The sequence below is a fragment of the Phocoena sinus genome, chromosome 16 (genome assembly GCF_008692025.1).
Source record: "Phocoena sinus isolate mPhoSin1 chromosome 16, mPhoSin1.pri, whole genome shotgun sequence".
Classification (NCBI taxonomy): Eukaryota; Metazoa; Chordata; class Mammalia; order Artiodactyla; family Phocoenidae; genus Phocoena; species Phocoena sinus.
Genome location: NC_045778.1, coordinates 51685895 through 51703150, shown reverse-complemented (window position 1 = coordinate 51703150; position 17256 = coordinate 51685895). Strand labels below are relative to the sequence as shown.

The 17256-nt window shown below is 43.4% G+C and overlaps 1 protein-coding gene across 1 annotated transcript in view; it reads left to right on the top strand.

The window, feature by feature from the left end:
• The first annotated feature begins 5973 nt into the window (after positions 1 to 5973).
• Positions 5974 to 17256, top strand: part of MYOF (myoferlin) — a 157856-nt gene continuing 146573 nt past the window's right edge. Inside the window, 1 exon segment of the mRNA XM_032609332.1 lies at positions 5974 to 6238. Within this exon segment, the coding sequence (XP_032465223.1) occupies positions 6151 to 6238 (88 nt within the window). The 5' untranslated portion in view covers positions 5974 to 6150.

The window sequence follows — 17256 nt, the reverse complement described above, 5'->3', positions numbered from 1 at the left end:
AAATTATTTATTTATTTTTTATTTATTTCTGGCCGCGTTGGGTCTTTGTTGCCGTGCTCAGGCTTTCTCTAGTTGCGGCGAGTGGGGGCTACTCTCTGTTGCGGTGCGCGGGCTTCTCACTGTGGTGGCTTCTCTTGTTGCGGAGCACAGGCTCTCAGTGCGCGGGCTTCAGTAGTTGTAGCATGCGAGCTCAGTAGTTGTGGCTCACAGGCTCTAGAGCGCAGGCTCAGTAGTTGTGGCACATGGGCTTAGTTGCTCTGCAGCATGTGGGATTGTCCTGGACCAGGGCTCAAACCCGTGTCCCCTGAATTGGCAGGCAGATTCTTAACCACTGCACCAGCAGAGAAGTCCTGTCCATACACTTTTTGTTGTTGTATTTTAATTAATTAATTTATTTTTGGCTGTGCTGGGTCTTCGTTTCTGTGCGAGGGCTTTCTCCAGTTGCGGCAAGCGGGGGCCACTCTTCATCGCGCTGCGCGGGCCTCTCACTGTCGCGGCCTCTCTTATTAAGGAGCACAGGCTCCAGACGTGCAGGCTCAGTAGTTGTGGCTCACAGGCCTAGTTGCTCCGCGGCATGTGGGATCTTCCCAGACCAGGGCTCGAACCCGTGTCCCCTGCATTAGCAGGCAGATTCTCAACCACTGCGCCACCAGGGAAGCCCTGTCCATACACTTTTAATGAAATATTTATTGTTTCAATTTTGAAGGCTTCTTTTTTACACTTCTAAGCCAGTATTTACAAATTTATTTGATTTTATTTCTTAACATTTTATTTTGAAATAATTTTAGATTTACAGAAAAGTTGCAAAGCATACAGAGTTCCCTTGTGCCCTTCATTCAGGTTCCCCTCATATTAACATCTTACATACTCATGGTACATCTATCAAAACTAAGAAATTAATATAGGCACAATACTATTAACTAAAGTGCAGATTTTGGTATTTTTCCACTAACGAACGTCCTTTCTCTGTTCCAGCAGTTGATCCAGGATACAATCTTGCATTTAGTTCCCATGACTCCTTTGTCTCTTTCAATCTGTGACAGTTTCTCAATCTTTCCTTATTTTTATGACCTTGACACTTTTGAAGAGTACTTATCAGGTATTTTGTAGAATGTCTCTCAACCTGGTTTTGTCTACTTTCTCATTTTTTTTTTTTTCAGCCACACTGCACGGCTTGTGAGATCTTAGTTCCTCAACCAGGGATCGAACCCAAGCCCCCGAACTGAAAGCGCCAAGTCCTAACCACTGGACCACCAGGGAATTCCCTGTTTTTGCATTTTTAGACTGGGGTTATGGATGTTTGGGAAGAATACCATAGAAATGATATGGTATCACTTCTCAATGCATTAATTTCATTATATTTTGTATCAATTTATTGTATTTTTGGCTTCATATATTTTATCAGGCCTCTGAAAACCTGTAGAACCTGGGAACTGTAAGTCAGTTACCTTATTGGTCAGATTTCTCCAGCTAAATGCACAGAGGCAATGCATGAATCTTGATTGGGTCCTAATTTAAAAATGTACAAAAAATGATATTTAGTATAATTTGTTATTAACATAATTAGATGATCTGAATACACACAGATGTGGTCATGTGATTGTAATATTGTAGGCGAATGTCACTCTTACAAGGTGCAGTCTTTAGCATTTAAGGGTGAAATTTCATGATGTCTATAATTACTTTAAAATAATTTAAAAATCTAGATAGATAGATAACATGATCATGGCAAAATGTTAATAGTTGTCAAATCTAGATAATGGACATAGAGGTGTAAATTGTACTATATTTTTCATTTTTTATATATTTGAAAGCTGAAAGAAATAAGTTCCAACATATCTAAAAGAAAAATGTTCAAGGCCTTTATAAATTATAAAATTTTACTGAGAGATGTTTAGAAAGTCTAAGTAGATTAAGTGATATAGTCTATTATTGAATTGAAATACTTACAATGACATCAGTTCCCCCCAAAATTGATCTACAAATTTAATGCAATTTAAGACAGAATTCCAACAGATTTTTTAAAGTATTTGAAACTTGATAAGCTGATCCTAATATGTCTATTAAAATGCAAGAAGAGGGCTTCCCTGGTGGCGCAGTGGTTGAGAGTCCGCCTGCCGATGCAGGGGACATGGGTTCATGCCCCGGTCCGGGAAGATCTCACATGCCGCGGAGCTGCTGGGCCCGTGAGCCATGGCCGCTGACCCTGCGCGTCCGGAGCCTGTTGCTCCGCAACGGGAGAGGCCACAACAGTGAGAGGCCCGCATACTGCAACAAAAACAACAAAAAAAATGCAAGAAGAGCCAAGATATTTGAAGGAAAAGAACAAGATGGGAGGATAAAATCTTATTATGAAATTTTTATAAGGCTATATTAAGACACAGTGGTGTTGGTGCAGAGACTGGCAAATAGGACAATGAAAGAGAAGAGAGAGCACAGAAACAGACGCACACACATCTACAAACCTGATACATGACCTAGGTTTGGGAAAAGGACAAACTTTTCAATAAATGGTACTGGGTCAATTGAATATCCATGTGGGAAAAAATGAAATGTGGCCTCTAACCATACATGACACATAATCAATTACAGGTGGAGTATAAATCTTAGCGTGCAAGATGAAACAAAATGCTTCTGGAAGATAATACTCAAGAGTATCTTCACAATCTCAGAGTAGAAAGCATTTCTTAATGTGAAAAATGTACTGGGAGTTCCGTGGTTGTCCAGTGATTAGGACTCAGTGCTTTCACTGCCATGGCCCAAGGTTGGTTCAATCCCTAGTTGGGGAACTAAGATCCTGCAAGCCTTGTGGTGCAGCCAAAAAAGAAAGAAAGAAAGAAAAATATACTAACCATAAAGTAAATATTGTTTTTAATTAATTAATTAATTTATTTTTGGCTGCATTGGGTCTTTGTTGCTGCTCGCGGGCTTTCTCTAGTTGCGGTGAGCAGGGGCTACTCTTCGTTGTGATGTGCGGGCTTCTCATTGCAGTGGCTTCTCTTGTTGCGGAGCACAGGCTCTAGGCATGTGGGCTTCAGTGGTTGTGGCTCGTGGGCTCAGTAGTTGTGGCTTGCGGGCTCTAGAGCACAGGCTCAGTAGTTGTGGCGCATGGGGTTATTTGCTCCGCGGCACGTGGAATCTTCCCGGACCAGAGCTTGAACCCATGTCCCCTGCGTTGGCAGGAGGATTCTTAACCACTGCGCCACCAGGAAGTCCAATAAAGGAAATATTGATAAATTCAATAATATTAAAATTACAAGCCACAAAGCACCAGTATTCAGAGCACATAAACAGCTCCTGCAAATGAGTAAGGAAAACACGGAGTACCCAATAGAAAAATCCACAAAATATTTGAATAGGCATGTCATAAATTAGGAAATGTAAATATAAAAAGGTATGAAACCTCATTCGTAATCTGAAAAATGCAAATTAAAACTCCAATGAAATATTACATACTCACCATACGGGTTGCCAAATGTATGAACGGGAAGTCTCATACACTGTTGGTGGGAGTGTAAACGGTACAATCACCGTGGAAAACAATTTTGAATTACCTAGTAATTTTGAAAATATGCATATACCCTTTGATCCAGCAATTGCAGTCACAGGTTAGACCCAAAATGCGCTCACGCACATTTGTACCAGGGAACATGTACAAGCATGTTCAGAGTAGCCCTTTTTGTAATAGCCCCAAACTCTGAATAATCCAAATGTGTATCAACAGTGGAGTAATTAGTAAAATGTGGTACACTCATACAACAGAATGCCATAGAGAAATGAGAGTAAACAAAGTAGAGTTATATGGATGAATCTCACAATATAATGTTGAAAAAAAAAGAAGCCAAACACAAAAGAATTCACACTTATATTCCATGTCTATAAAGGTCATAATATGTCAAAGAATTCATACTATGTGAATATGTGTATACACATAGGTACAAATATATGTAGATAATGTTCATAATGTATAAAATAATTCATATGATCATAATCAAGCAAATCAAACTATTTGGGGGATTAAAAACTATGAAAAAAAGCACAGAAATTATTACTATAAAAATCAGGAAAATGGTTACCTATGGGGGGAAGGAGGTGGCTGTGATGGGACATGTGAGGGACTTCTGGAGTGCTGGCAATGGTCTCTGCCTTGACCTTGATGTTTGCTCAATAAACTGTCACATTTATGTTGTATGCATTTTTCTGTAAATATACTTAACAATGAAAGGGAGAAATAAAAACCAGCTCCAAAATACAAACAAACATAATGCTGTCTATATTCCATTAAAATATATACTGTATTTAGTCTACATGTCCACTAAATACAATAATGTATATGACATTGGGTTTATTGGTTCTTTATATAAGCCATTGAGAAATTCACTGAGACAGAAGAATTCTTGCAGGTAAACCGTACTTTTTCAGTGCACTTCAAGTGTTTGCTTACAGATGGGTCTTCTCGGTTGGTTGTGTGTTCAGAAGCAAAAGGAAGTCCTACATTTTTTCATTCTTAGTTTCAGCCTTTTCTTCTGAAACACAATGAGATCCTAATGTAAACCCAATTTGCATTAACGGAAATGCTATGAAATGCTGTGAATAAGGATGAACTTCTGGTTCTAGATGTGTGGAATTTACTATGTGCTTTTTGCCAGGCTCCCCGCACTTAGACCTTGATCTTATGACAATCTTCACCTTCATTTTACAGATGAGATAACTGCAGAAGAGAGGGATTTACCAACTTGTAAGGTGACATAGCTCAAGAGTGATGAATCAGGGACCCACACGCAGGTCTGGCTGACTACTATCCCCAGGCCTCTTCTAGTGATCTTGATCACCAGGTTACACCACCTAACACACCCTCTAGGCCATAAAGACCTTTTCCTTGGCCAAATTTTAGTTAAGCTTCTGAACTTTCTCCTAGGCCCATCTGTGTATTTCCTTGTAAAATTTAGTTTTAGCGAGAACCTTGCTGAGTCAGTTTAACCAGAACTCCCCTCCCTCCATATCTGATCACTCTGTATCTTGCGGGGTGCCTCGTTCTCCACCATCACCCAGGTAATGTCTCGTCACCCTGACCTATGTTCAGTAAGAATCCTGTTAGGTCGGTTGAGCCAGAATCCCCTTTTCCCCCCTGATACTTTCTTCTGGTGATTTCCATTCACTGACCCCCAACCTGCTCCCTGGCTATAAATTCTCCCTTGTCCATGCCCTATTCAGAGTTGAGTCCAAATTCCCTCCTACACTGAAAGATTCCTTCCCCTTGAATAAAGTCTTCCTTACCCACTTTAACAAGTGTCATCGAATACCTTTTTCTTTAACAAAGGAAAGGAAGACACTGCTGGGGTCTAGATCCTGAAAGAGTGGAGAACTCCATTTTCACTAAAGACGGCTAGCAGCTTTTTGATGGACCAGGAAAACTTCGGTCACCAGCTGTCACCTCCTAAGGATTTTTAAAGAAGTCCTATGGCGAATCCTTTTGTGACTGAAAAGGATCAGCCCCCAGGACACTGATTTTGTAAACCGCGATCACCACCTCCGGATTGGGCTTGCTTGAAATAAACTCATTTATTTCTCTACCATACAATAGGGGGCACCCTTTAACTGATTAAAAACAAATTGTTCTCTAACTTGTTGCTGCGTGGGTGAGTTCAACAGCAGGAGAGAAGAAATGGCAAAAGTAAAAAGAAAATTTTAAATGACGCAGTAAAGTTTTAAAACTCCACGAAGCTCTACAAAGAATGGAAGGGGTAACAGAAATCCAATTAATTGGGCTTCACAAATTTGTTGCTCTTAGCGGCAGCGTCTTAGTGGTCTCTTAACCTGTCCACATTTATTAGCTACAAATCCTTTTCAGTTTCATTTGTTGCCCATAATTATTTTTAGCTGAGGTTTTGTCCTTTTCACTCCCACATTTCCCGAATTCTTAAGTGGGTGCCTGCGGCGCTGCGGAGACTCGGGCATTTGGGTATCAGTTTACACGTAACCTTCAGTAAATACAGTAATCCGTCAGGGACCCACCCATCGCCTCTCCTCCTTCCCTCTTCTCTGGAGAAGTCTTCCCCGCCTTCTCTACCGGGCGGCGCGGCCGCAAGCTCCAGAGCCCGTGTCTTCTTAACTTCGTTGCTGAAATTTGCTTTCTGCCCATTGAGAGCCATGCTTCGGGTGATTGTAGAATCTGCCAGCAATATCCCTAAAACGAAATTTGGGAAACCGGATCCTATTGTTTCTGTTATTTTTAAGGGTAAGGACAAGTTTTCTTCTTTTTCTCCAGTCCTGTTTTGGAATGTTAGTTTCCTGGGTCCCATTCTTTGAAAGTCTGCGAATGATCAAATCCTCTGCGGCTTTAGCTGGAGTTTGTTGCCTGTGCAGGTCAGGGGAGAGGATGGATTTCTGTGGAAGGCATTTTCCCCAGGGCTTTGAGACCCATTGAATGACCTGATGTTTTAACTCTAATAATGTGATTTCTATAAGCCCCTGGAGGGAAGGATGTACCAAATTTCAAGTATCAAAAAGGTCTATGTTGGTTCAGGTTAAGAGTTTCAGCAGTCTTGTATGCACTTTTTATTTCCTCTGCCTGTGAGAAATGGGTAAAGGAGGAAAAAGCACAATTAAGTTGTTCCAGGTATCATTACTCCGTAAAACAGACCCCTGCTGCTTTTATCGTCACTGGGTTTCTGGGAGGTGGAGTAAAGTTATTATTTTGGTTTGTTTTCATGTTAATTTGTGCCTTTTTGTAATTGTTCTTCATCTCTCCAAAGTTGGACTGTTTTGTTTTTTTGTTTGTTCATTGCATGTTTGGTAGCTTTTAAATTGCTTTAAATGAACTCAGAACAATGCAAGTCTGAAGTTTTGGGCATCTAGTTTGGACTTGCTCAATGACCTTGGGCATGTGACCTCATTTCTCTGGATGTCAGTTTTCTTTTGTGCAAAACAGGTGAGGGGGGTTTAGACTAGACCATCTTTACAAGGCTTATTGTAATTCCAACAGGTTATTTTTCCTGACATTCGATTGCAGTGGAGGGGGACAGGAGCGGTTGGAGTGATGGCACGCTCCCAGCCATTGTAGGTGTTTCTAGTTTTGGCTGGAGTGGTGTGGCTAAAGCTGACTTTAGGAGCTTTATCATTTTCTGTTTGTCCAAGGTCATTGGTAAGATCGCCAGCTCACTCCTTGGCAGGAGGGATGAGAGGGAGTGAGAGGGGAGGGCAGAAAAAGTGGGAGCCTTGATGGGTATGTGGTTCCTGACCACAGCTCAGCGCATTCTCTCTTCCTCCAGGAACCTGACTACTTCTCCCTTACGGTTTCTGAGTAATCTGTGCCTTTCTCTTTTCTTTTGTCCATTTTATCTGTTTCTTTCCTTAAACGTCTCCCTCTGAGATGAGCAGGAAAATGCCAGAAGTGAAACCCAAAGCTGCCAAATGATTGTTTAGTTAAAAAAAAAAAAAGATCTGGGGGACAGAAGTTGGATTCTTAAAGGACAATGTAGTTTGAGAATCTGGTTAGTGAATATCATGTAGTCATGTTATGTCAGAGTTCATTTGCATGTATTCTTTTAAAAATACTTTTCTCTTTTTAATTTTATTTTAAAATTAATGTTTTTATTGCAGTAACATTGGCTTATAACATTTTATAAGTTGCACGTGTACAACATTATATTTCGACTTGTGTATACACTACAACGTGCTCATCACCAAAGACTTAGTTTCCATTCTTCACCACACAGTCCATCCCCTTTACACATTTTGCCTTCCTCCCCATTCTTTCCCATCTGGTTACCACTACTCTGTTCTCTGTATCTGCAGGTTTGTTTTTGTTTCGTTTTGGTTTGTTCATTTGTTTTTTGTTTGTTTGTTCTTTATATTCCACATATGAGAGAAATCATATGGCATTTGTCTTTCTCTATCTGACTTATTTCATTTAGCATAATACCCTCAAGGTCTATCCATGTTGTTGCAATGGCAAGATTTCACCTTTTTTTATTTCGGAGTAGTATTTCCATTGCATATATATACCATATTTTTTTATCCATTCATCCATTGATGGGCACTTAGGTTATTTCCATATCTTGGCTATTGTAAATAATGCTGCAGTGAACATAGGGGTGCACATATCTTTTCAAATTAGTGCTTTTGTGTTCTTTAGATAAATGCCAGAAGTGGGATAGCTGAATCATATGGTAGTTCTATTCTTAATTTTTTGAGGAATCTCTATACTGTTTTTCATAGTGGCTGCATTTATTCACATCCCCACCAACAATGTATGAGGGTTCCCTTTTCTTTACATCCTCACCAACACTTGTTATTTCTTGCCTTTTTGATAATAGCCATTCTGACAGGTGTGAGGTGATATCTCACTGTGGTTTTATAATTTTTTTTTTTTCTTGAAGCAGCTACGTAATAGAGACATAACATGAAAAGTTTGTTTCCTTCACCATTGACATGTAAAGACACGTAAACATATGTTGGATTCAATCTGGTGATGTCATGGGGCAAGTCATATAGATTATAATGAAATTAAAAGTTAACACTATATTGAAATTTGACTTGTTATTTGTCTGGAGTGTATATGCATTGGTCAAACTTAAATGACTAAAAGTATGTCTGCCTTAGCTATGGACATAAACACTCAACTGAAAGTGAAAAACTTCAGTTAAGGTGGGCAAATATAGGCTATCTAAACCATTACTTTTGCTAGGTTATTTAACTTCAGTCTGTTTTCCAGTCTCCTTTCATAGTATCAGTTGAGCAGTAAAGTCATTCATTCATTCATTCATCTGATAAGCAACCCGATGGAAGAAACAACTCAACTTAGAGTAGGAACATCTGGACTCTGGCTAATGTTGACAAAGTAGCTGATGACCCAGATTTAATCACCCAAGTCTCAAATTTCTCAGCTGTGGAATCATGGGAACTGATCTTGAGATTTCTTCCAGCTTTAAGGTTTTATAATTTTACAGTTCCATGTACTGAATAACTGCTCTCAGCAAGGTATGGAAGGCATTGCCTTAGGCATGAGAGCAGATATAGTGATGAATACAGCATTTTTCTTGCTTTCAATCTATTCCAATGGTTTAAAACACTGGTGATGGCAAACCCTTTCCAGGAGTGCCTTCCAATTTTGAGCACTGGGTAAGATTAAGTAACATTGTTCTTTTTTTTTTCTTTTACTGTTTTTTTATTTTTGGCTGCGTTGTGTCTTTGTTGTTGCATGTGGGCTTTTCTCTAGTTGTGGTGAGCGGGGGCTACTCTTCATTGCGCGCGGGCTTCTCACTGCAGTGGCTTCTCTTTGTTGCGGAGCATGGGCTCTAGGCGTGCTGGCTTCAGTAGTTGTGGCTCGCGGGCTCAGTAGTTGTGGTGCATGGGCTTAGTTGCTCCACGGCATGTGGGATCTTCCCGGGCCAGGGCTCAAACACGTGTACCCTGCATTGGAAGGCGGATTCTTAACCACTGCGCCACCAGGGAATTCGCTAACATTAAGTTCTGACGGAACTGAGGATACTGATACCGCCATGTATCCATCAGTGGGAATGGAGCAAAGCTGGATGCACTTCACAGGGTGGCGTGGGGGAGAGTGGGGAGAGTAGGATGTAAAAAGCCCTAACAGAGGATCAAGGCAGCACCGAAGAAAGCCCCTGAATTTACTGAAATGTGTACAATTTTGCCTCTTGAGTACATAAAACAGCAAGGTCAGGCAGTAAGCAACACTTCTCAAGCTGTAGGATGGTGGGAAGAATGGCCAAGTGATGGGAGTGTTAATGGTGATACCTGTATAGACAGTGAGGCCCCCTGTTAGACTGTAGTTGGTAATGTGCTGTACTGACAACCAACTGGTTTAGAGTTGACCTCAGTCTCTCGTGTACAGTCCCCTTTTGAGACTGAACTTCTTAGGACCTAGTATGAACCAGGAGGATTTGGGGGTTACTGGAGTCCCTGTGGTGTGGATGTCATTGACACTTAGCAGTGCAGAAGGAGATTATGGAAACCACAAAACCCACTTGATTTTTCATGTTCTTTGGGTTCACCAGGTTCCGAGAGCCAGCTCTGAACCTTAAGATTAGAGTGCCTGCCAGCCAGAGGTGGCCATTTTCCCTTGAGTTTCACGCAGACAGCCAGGTTGTGAGACTGAATCTAGCTGAGATTAGATTAGACAGACTTCTGAGGCCTCTCCCAACGTGAAGACTTTGCTTTGTTTTAATTAATTAATTTATTTATCTTGGGCTGCGTTGGGTCTTTGTTGCTGCATGCGGGCTTTCTCTAGTTGCGGTGAGTGGGGGCTACTCTTCGTTGTGGTGCATGGGCTTCTCATTGCGGTGGCACGGGCTCTAGGCGCGCAGGCTTTGGTAGTTGTGGCACGTGGGCTCAGTAGTTGTGGCGCATGGGCTTAGCAGCTCCGCGGCATGTGGGATCTTCCCGGACCAGGGCTCGAACCTGTGTCCCCTGCATTGGCAGGCGGATTCTTAACCACTGCTCCACCAGGGAACTCCCACAGTTGCCTTTTTTTTTTTTTTTTTTTTTTTATTATCCACAGTTGCCTTTTAAAAGTCAATCCGTATGACTTGTTTTCCTCCTCCAGGACAGATCTTGACTGCATGCCCTCAAGGCGTGTTCAGGGGCTCTGGTCTTTGTCTGGGTTGGGTTTACTGGTGAGTCTCTGGCTCAGCCAGGAAGGGATGGGGTTTTTATATCCTCCGCCACATCTAACATGTCACTGATGTTGAATATACCTTTTAAAGGTTGACCCTAGAAACAATGCCCTGGCAAGAGATTTGAGACATCTTAGCGCAATAAAGTCATTGATTCTTGGTCCTGAAAGGGACCATCAGAAGTCCGCCATTCTCCCTTCTTTCAGGAAGAATTACACTTAATATTCTCTCAGATGCTTTGTGGATGAGGCTTGGCAAAGGGCCACTTCACACATTTCTAACGCTGAGTGCCTAACACCTGCTACCCAGGGGCAAATCGGTGTCGTGCTACTTTTTGCTTTCTTGATCCTGACAAGAAAAATGTGAAGCTGCCAGTTTTATGTTGAAAATTCATACATGAAACGTTCAGTGGTCTGTAAGGCATAATGCATCTGCTGTGATATGGCAGCGGTGACCTTACCTACTTTGTAATTTCTATTGAACAGCTGTCCTGTTGAATAGGGGTGTGCTTCCAGTGGGTCTGAGCAGAGTTTTCACTCAGAAACAGCTGCTTAGACATCCGACACCTTAAGCCATATCAGCTAACTTGGCCTTAGGCATTAGGATACACAGCCTGTTGAGCCCTGGGCTTTGGAGCCAGGGAGCCCTAGGAATGAGGATCCCAGTTCTCACCTCTTAACTTCCTAAGTGCTCGTGAGCTAATGAATTAAAACCTTCAGCTTCAGAGTTCTTAATAACACCTCTTACCTTGCAGAGGTGTTTGAGGATTAAATGAATACACATGTGAAATTGCACATGGGAATTCCTAAACTTCCTTCCCTATTCGATAACGTTTCCTTTTATGGAGCCCTAAAATGTGCCAGACAGTATATCAGAAATCAAGTCTAGAAAAATACGTATAACATGGGTTGGGCTTCTAGGGAAGCAGCTGGTTGGAACACAAGAATGAGTTACAAACCAGAATAGACATGCAAAAATTATAATGCAAAAGCAGATGGAAGCGTGAAAAGCTCCATGGACAAAGTGTCCTTGAGTTGGTCTTAAAGGATGAGTGGAAATTTGACAGAAGTAATGAAAAGAAAGACAGACATTCTAGGTTTGGAACAGCACCAAAAAAAGGCCAGGGAGCCACGGGCCCGTGGGGTGAGGTTGACAGAGTAATCTGGTGTGATTGGGATTGCGCTTTACTCATAAATCACTGGGGGGCCACTAGGCTGCGTTGTGGACAGATTAGTTCTAGTCAGGTAGACTAATTAGATGGTTTACTAGTTGAGGCAAATGCTTTCCACGGCAGAGGGAGCTCATTCCAGGGCTAGAATGAGAAGGCAGGAGCTAATGTGAAAGATACTAAGGAAGCAGCCCAATCGAATTAAATGAATAAGAAAACCTTGCTGGGCAGGCCAGTTGGGCCATCCTTCCTCACTCTCCTCTGTAAAATAGGACATGAGGGTTAGGGTTAGGGAGTGTCTAGCCTGTGCATGCCTGCAGGGCTGGGTGGGGTGTCTCTGCCAGAGGCCAGCCTGAGGGCATTAGCTACCTGAGACTGGAGAGGGAGGCACCCCGAAGAGGTAGAAGAGAGGCACAGAAATAGAAAGTGATACCAAAGACACATTTTGCTATTCTCCCAAAAGTCAAATGGGGAGCATTTCCTCAACCAAGCTGAGCTGTGGTCTCACTCGCACAAGGTCCTTCTCTCCCAACCCAGTTGTCCCACCGGAGGGATAAAGTGGCATGTCAGCAGTTGTTGAATTGCAAGGAACTCAGGTTTGCTCAAGTTTTTCCCCTAAAGTCAGAGAGAAATTTCCCAGAATACAATCATGGGCCTCACCTGTCGGGCAGGGAAGCCTTTGCTCTGGCTCCCCAGGGGACTGTGTGCCTCAGGCCTCCGCCCCTCCCTGCACTGCATCCGTCTCCTCTCTGCACATTGGCTGCTTTAGTGGGGACTCCTACCGCTGCTCCCTTGCAGTTAGCAGCTTGCATGGGGCTCTGGGTTACCACGGAGATGACTTGGTCCTGACTCCACATCTGCTACAGCATCTGTGTCTCTTAACTGAGATGCTTGAGACCAAGACTCCAGTTGGTTCAGTTTTGGTCTCACCCCTGGTCCAATCAGCTGTGACGAGGAATACAGGATCCCGGGACAGACAAGGTGGATCCTACACAAGGAACGCTTCTGAGGGCCGAGAACACGAACCATCCAGTTTATCTCCCTCCAGTTTGGGGATTAGACCTGCTTCTTCCCATCTTTCAACTGTAATCTGACCCCACCCCTACCCCTCCTTTAAGGAGCCCCCTTTCTTTGTAATCAACATGTTACGTGAAAGGGGATGAAGTTTGGACTGAGCAGAGTTTCACTCCTGACTTTATCACTAGGAGCTAAATCTTTGGGGCAACTATGTTCCTGAGCTTTTCTTTCCTTGCCTATAAAATGGGGAGAATTACATGTACCTCACAAGGGTACTCTTAAGGATCAACGGTGATAAAAACACTATCACAGTGCCTGGCGCGTAGGAGTTATATGGCAAATGCTCACTTCCTCCCCCTTTTATGCCTGACTCCTTCCCCACTGCTGGGGGTACATACAGAACCCTGGGGGACGTCTGAGGGGTGGCCCAGGCTTGCATGAATAAATGGGATGCCCTTCAGCTGTGGCGCACAGGCGGCTTGAAGGCAGAGCCCATGTTTGATTCATCTGTGAGAGCACGTGATAGCCTCTCAGCTAGGCATATAGCAGGTTTTCTTTTTTAATGGTGCTGTAATGTACATAGCATAAAATTTACCTTTTAAATCATTTTTAAATGTACAGTTCTACTTTCTGTCTCTCTGTTTGATGACCCTTAAGTACCTGGTACAAGTGGAATCAGGCAATGTTGGTCCTTTTGTGACAGGCTTATTTCACTTGGCAGACTGTCTTCAAGTTTTATCCATGTTGTGGCATGTGTCAGAATTCCCTTCCTTTTTTAAGGCTAAATAATATTCCGTAGTATGTCTATACCACATTTTGTTTATACATTCGTCCACTGATGGACCTGAGTTGCTTCCACCTTTTAGCTATTGTGAGTCATGCTGTGAACGTGGGCGTACGAATATCGTTTGAGTCCCAGCTTTCAGTTCTTTGAGGTTTATACCTAGACGTAGAATTGTTGGATCATTTGGTAAATCTATGTTTAATTTCTTGAGATACCACCATACTGTTTTCCATCGTGACTGCACTATTTTACATTCCCACCAACAGTGCAAAAGGGTTCCAATTTCTTCACCACCACTTGTTTTTTTCTGTGGTTTTTGTTTGTTTGTTTGGGGATAATAGTCATCCTAAGGGATATAAACGTAGATTCTTAGCAACTCTCTGTTGACTTGGATTTTCGGCTCACATTTGCCTCATTAACTCAAAGTGAGAATCCCTGCAGTGATTCTGCAGCCTCAGTGGCCAGCAATGAAGCAGCCCTCCTGTGACCGGAAGCCTGCCTGTCAGGGGCCCAGCAGCAGGCTTGAGAGCCTGGTGGCCTCTTGACCAGTGGGGCCCTGGCCTTGTGAGGTCTGTGCAGCCAAGGTTGTGCTGAGAGTCATAGCAGAGCAGAAGGCAAGTGGGAAATAGCCTTGGTTCCCTGCAGTACCAGGTCTTCCGGTTGGTCTGGGCTCCCCAGGCCAAGGCTGGAACCAGAGGTCACCCTGCTTCTCCCAGCAGCACATCCTGGGAGATCAGAGTAGCCCTAGATCAGGTGCCCTGTAGTTCTGTCCCCTAACATCCTATACTCCTTTGTGGCGTCTATTGGAACACGTAGTTATGTATTTGCTGGCTTATTTGATTTCTGTGTGCCTCTTCAATCATACTGGAAGCTTCATGAGGGCAGGGACCATGTCTCTTTCTCCAGCACCTAGCTCAGTGCCTGGCAAATAGTAGATGACCAATAAATAATGTTGAATGAATGATTCTGGCTCCTCCCTTCAGTCATTCAGTTTAGAATCTCAGAGGCCAGGGGGACCATGTAGGACCAAATGAGACCAGATCCCTGTGACCACAAACTACAAAACTGATCTTGAGTATTTAGGACTTCAGGGTTTCCACATGCTGTTTGGGATCCATTAAGCTGCATCTCAAAGGAAGCTGGAAGGCAGGGGAGCCCTAGCCTACCTCTGACCTTGACATTAGGGCTTTGGTCTAATTAACGACAAGAAACCTCTCTGAATCTCAGTTTTCCTAGCTGTGAAGTGGGTATAAGGCCTACTCATGAAGATTGTAAAAGTCAAATGAGATGATGTCTTTAAGGTACCTGGACTAAAAATAGATGTTTATTCCCACCTCACCTCTTGAAGTCTGGCTTTACGCATGAGGAAACTGAGACAGAGACAGGTGAGGATTCATCTCTGGACTCTTGATTCCAGAGCCTCCGTGTGTCTTCCTGGAGGTCACCATGGTTACAGAGAAAAAAAAAAATGTGCCTAAAACAACCAAGTCAAATTATGATCCCTTCCTCCCCGCTCTGAACAGATTGAATTGTTCCGTGTGCTAGGGGCATCTGGACCCAGTCTGAAAGAGGAAGACTGTGTACCAAGAACAAAAGAACTTTAAAAAAAGAAGAAAAAACAAAACCCAGCCCTCCTGGGGTGAGTTTCCCCAGGGTATGAAAGCCTTTAGGATGCACTGTGACTCAGAAGCTCTGAGCTGACATAGCTTAGCAGTGAATCAGTTCCTGGAGAGTCAAGTGGGAGCCATTTTATTAGTGGAGACTACAACTCTTATTACATGTAAAGTATTAACATCCTAATATTTGAATGGCAGGGTGAGTTTCCACTTCCCCTTACCTTAGTTTTCTGGTTTATTACTTTCATCATCTTTTCATCCCAATAGCATAACTTATCAATTAAAAAAAAATCCCTTCCCTTATCCCTCTTTCATTATTTAAAAAAAGACAGGAAAAAAAAACCCCATTCTTTTTGCTTATCTCTCCTCATTGTTGGAATTCACTGCCTGGGCAGTCCCTGTCTCTTTCTATCCTCTTTTTTGCTGCTGTTTCTTCCTACTGCTCCTCTCAGGCATAAACTCATTTAACAAATCTTGGTCGAGAGTGTACTTTGCCAGGCCTTGGGCTCAGCGCCGCAAGCTGGACAGGAAACAAGCCAGACATGGCCGCTGCCTGCATGCAGCTTGTGGTCTAGCTGTAGATCCAGCGAGAGTTCAGTGAATGCAGAGTTCAATGAGTTTAAACTCCTGGAAAGGAGGCATACATTTTGCAGATTATATTGACGACGAGCACTTTCTAGCTATGAAGCGTTGCACTAAAGCTTCACATATATGCATTCATTTATTTCTCACCAAAAAAATGAAGTCCCTCATTTTACAGCTGAAGAGACCACGTCTTGGGGAGAGTGAGTTGCTTTGTTCAAGACCCCACTCTATGTTCCAGTTGGAGCTGGGATACACAGGCCCACCTTGAGGCTGTAACACCCACCCCTGTGTGGTGAGGCTGCATTTGACCCACCCTGGGGTAATTAGTGCACCTGGGCTCAGGGCTTAGCTCCCTAAGCCTGACAATCCAGCCTCTGTTTCCCTGGCCAAATTCAGCCCTGAAGGCATCTGATCAGACCAGTGCCAGGGCCTGGGGCTCTGGTGCCTTGAAGGCAGATACCTCTGGCTTCAGGGGTCTTGTCTGGGGCTCCAAATGCCCTTCAGTTTGTCCCAGTATGCTGGACACATTATGGTGGCCTCCCATGTGTGACAGACATGGCCTGAGGAAGGAGCTTCTTCCCAGGGCACTTACAGTACAGAAAGCCCTTTCCTGGGCTTGATCATGTTTGTTCTTCACAACAACTCTAGCAGGTGTCCAGGACATGTGTTGTTTATACTCATTTCACACATGAGCACCTTGAGTCTCAGAGAGGACAAGAGTGACCAAAGCTGGGTGACCAGCAAGAGGCAAGGACTCGAACCCCAGACCAAGACTCTTTGTCTCATGCACTTTCCCACTGCGTCGTGCGTGTCTGGCTTTCCCAGTGCTTGGCATCTCCCTTGCATTAAGTCTACCCTCCATCCTCTCCCACTAACGAGCCGCCATCCACAGATACTACTGATCTCCAGTTTTCCCTCATACCTGCAGCAACTGACCCAGCCCAGCTCTGCTCAAGAGCCCCAAGGCCAAAGCTCTTCTCAGCATAGGAAGGAGGGCTGAGTGTAGTGGATCAAAACTGCTGGCAAGGGCAAAAATCCCATGAAAAGAGATGATTAATTATGGGATATCAGGATCTGAGGCTGAGTCGTAACTCAGCTAAGATTGTTGCCTAGGAGGGTTAGGATGGAGTCATCAAGCTTTTGACTCAGTGCTTTGTGTTTATTTTCAAAGTTCTTTTCTGTGACTATTTCCTCTTGATACGATCTCTTGGAGTCAGGGAGGGCAGAGGAACTGGATCCTCTTCGTGTTGTCTAATGGAGGCCGTTTATGATTCTGATGTGAATCCTACACAGAGGCGTGTCCCTTGTGTCCTGGCACTTTCACGCTCTCTCCTTTGATCCTCAATGCAACCCTACGAGGTGACCTTTTTCATCCCCTTTTCCAGAACACTGAGGCCTTGAGGGGCTCTCTTGAAACAACAGGCAGTCATCTCCTCAAGCAGGGCCCAA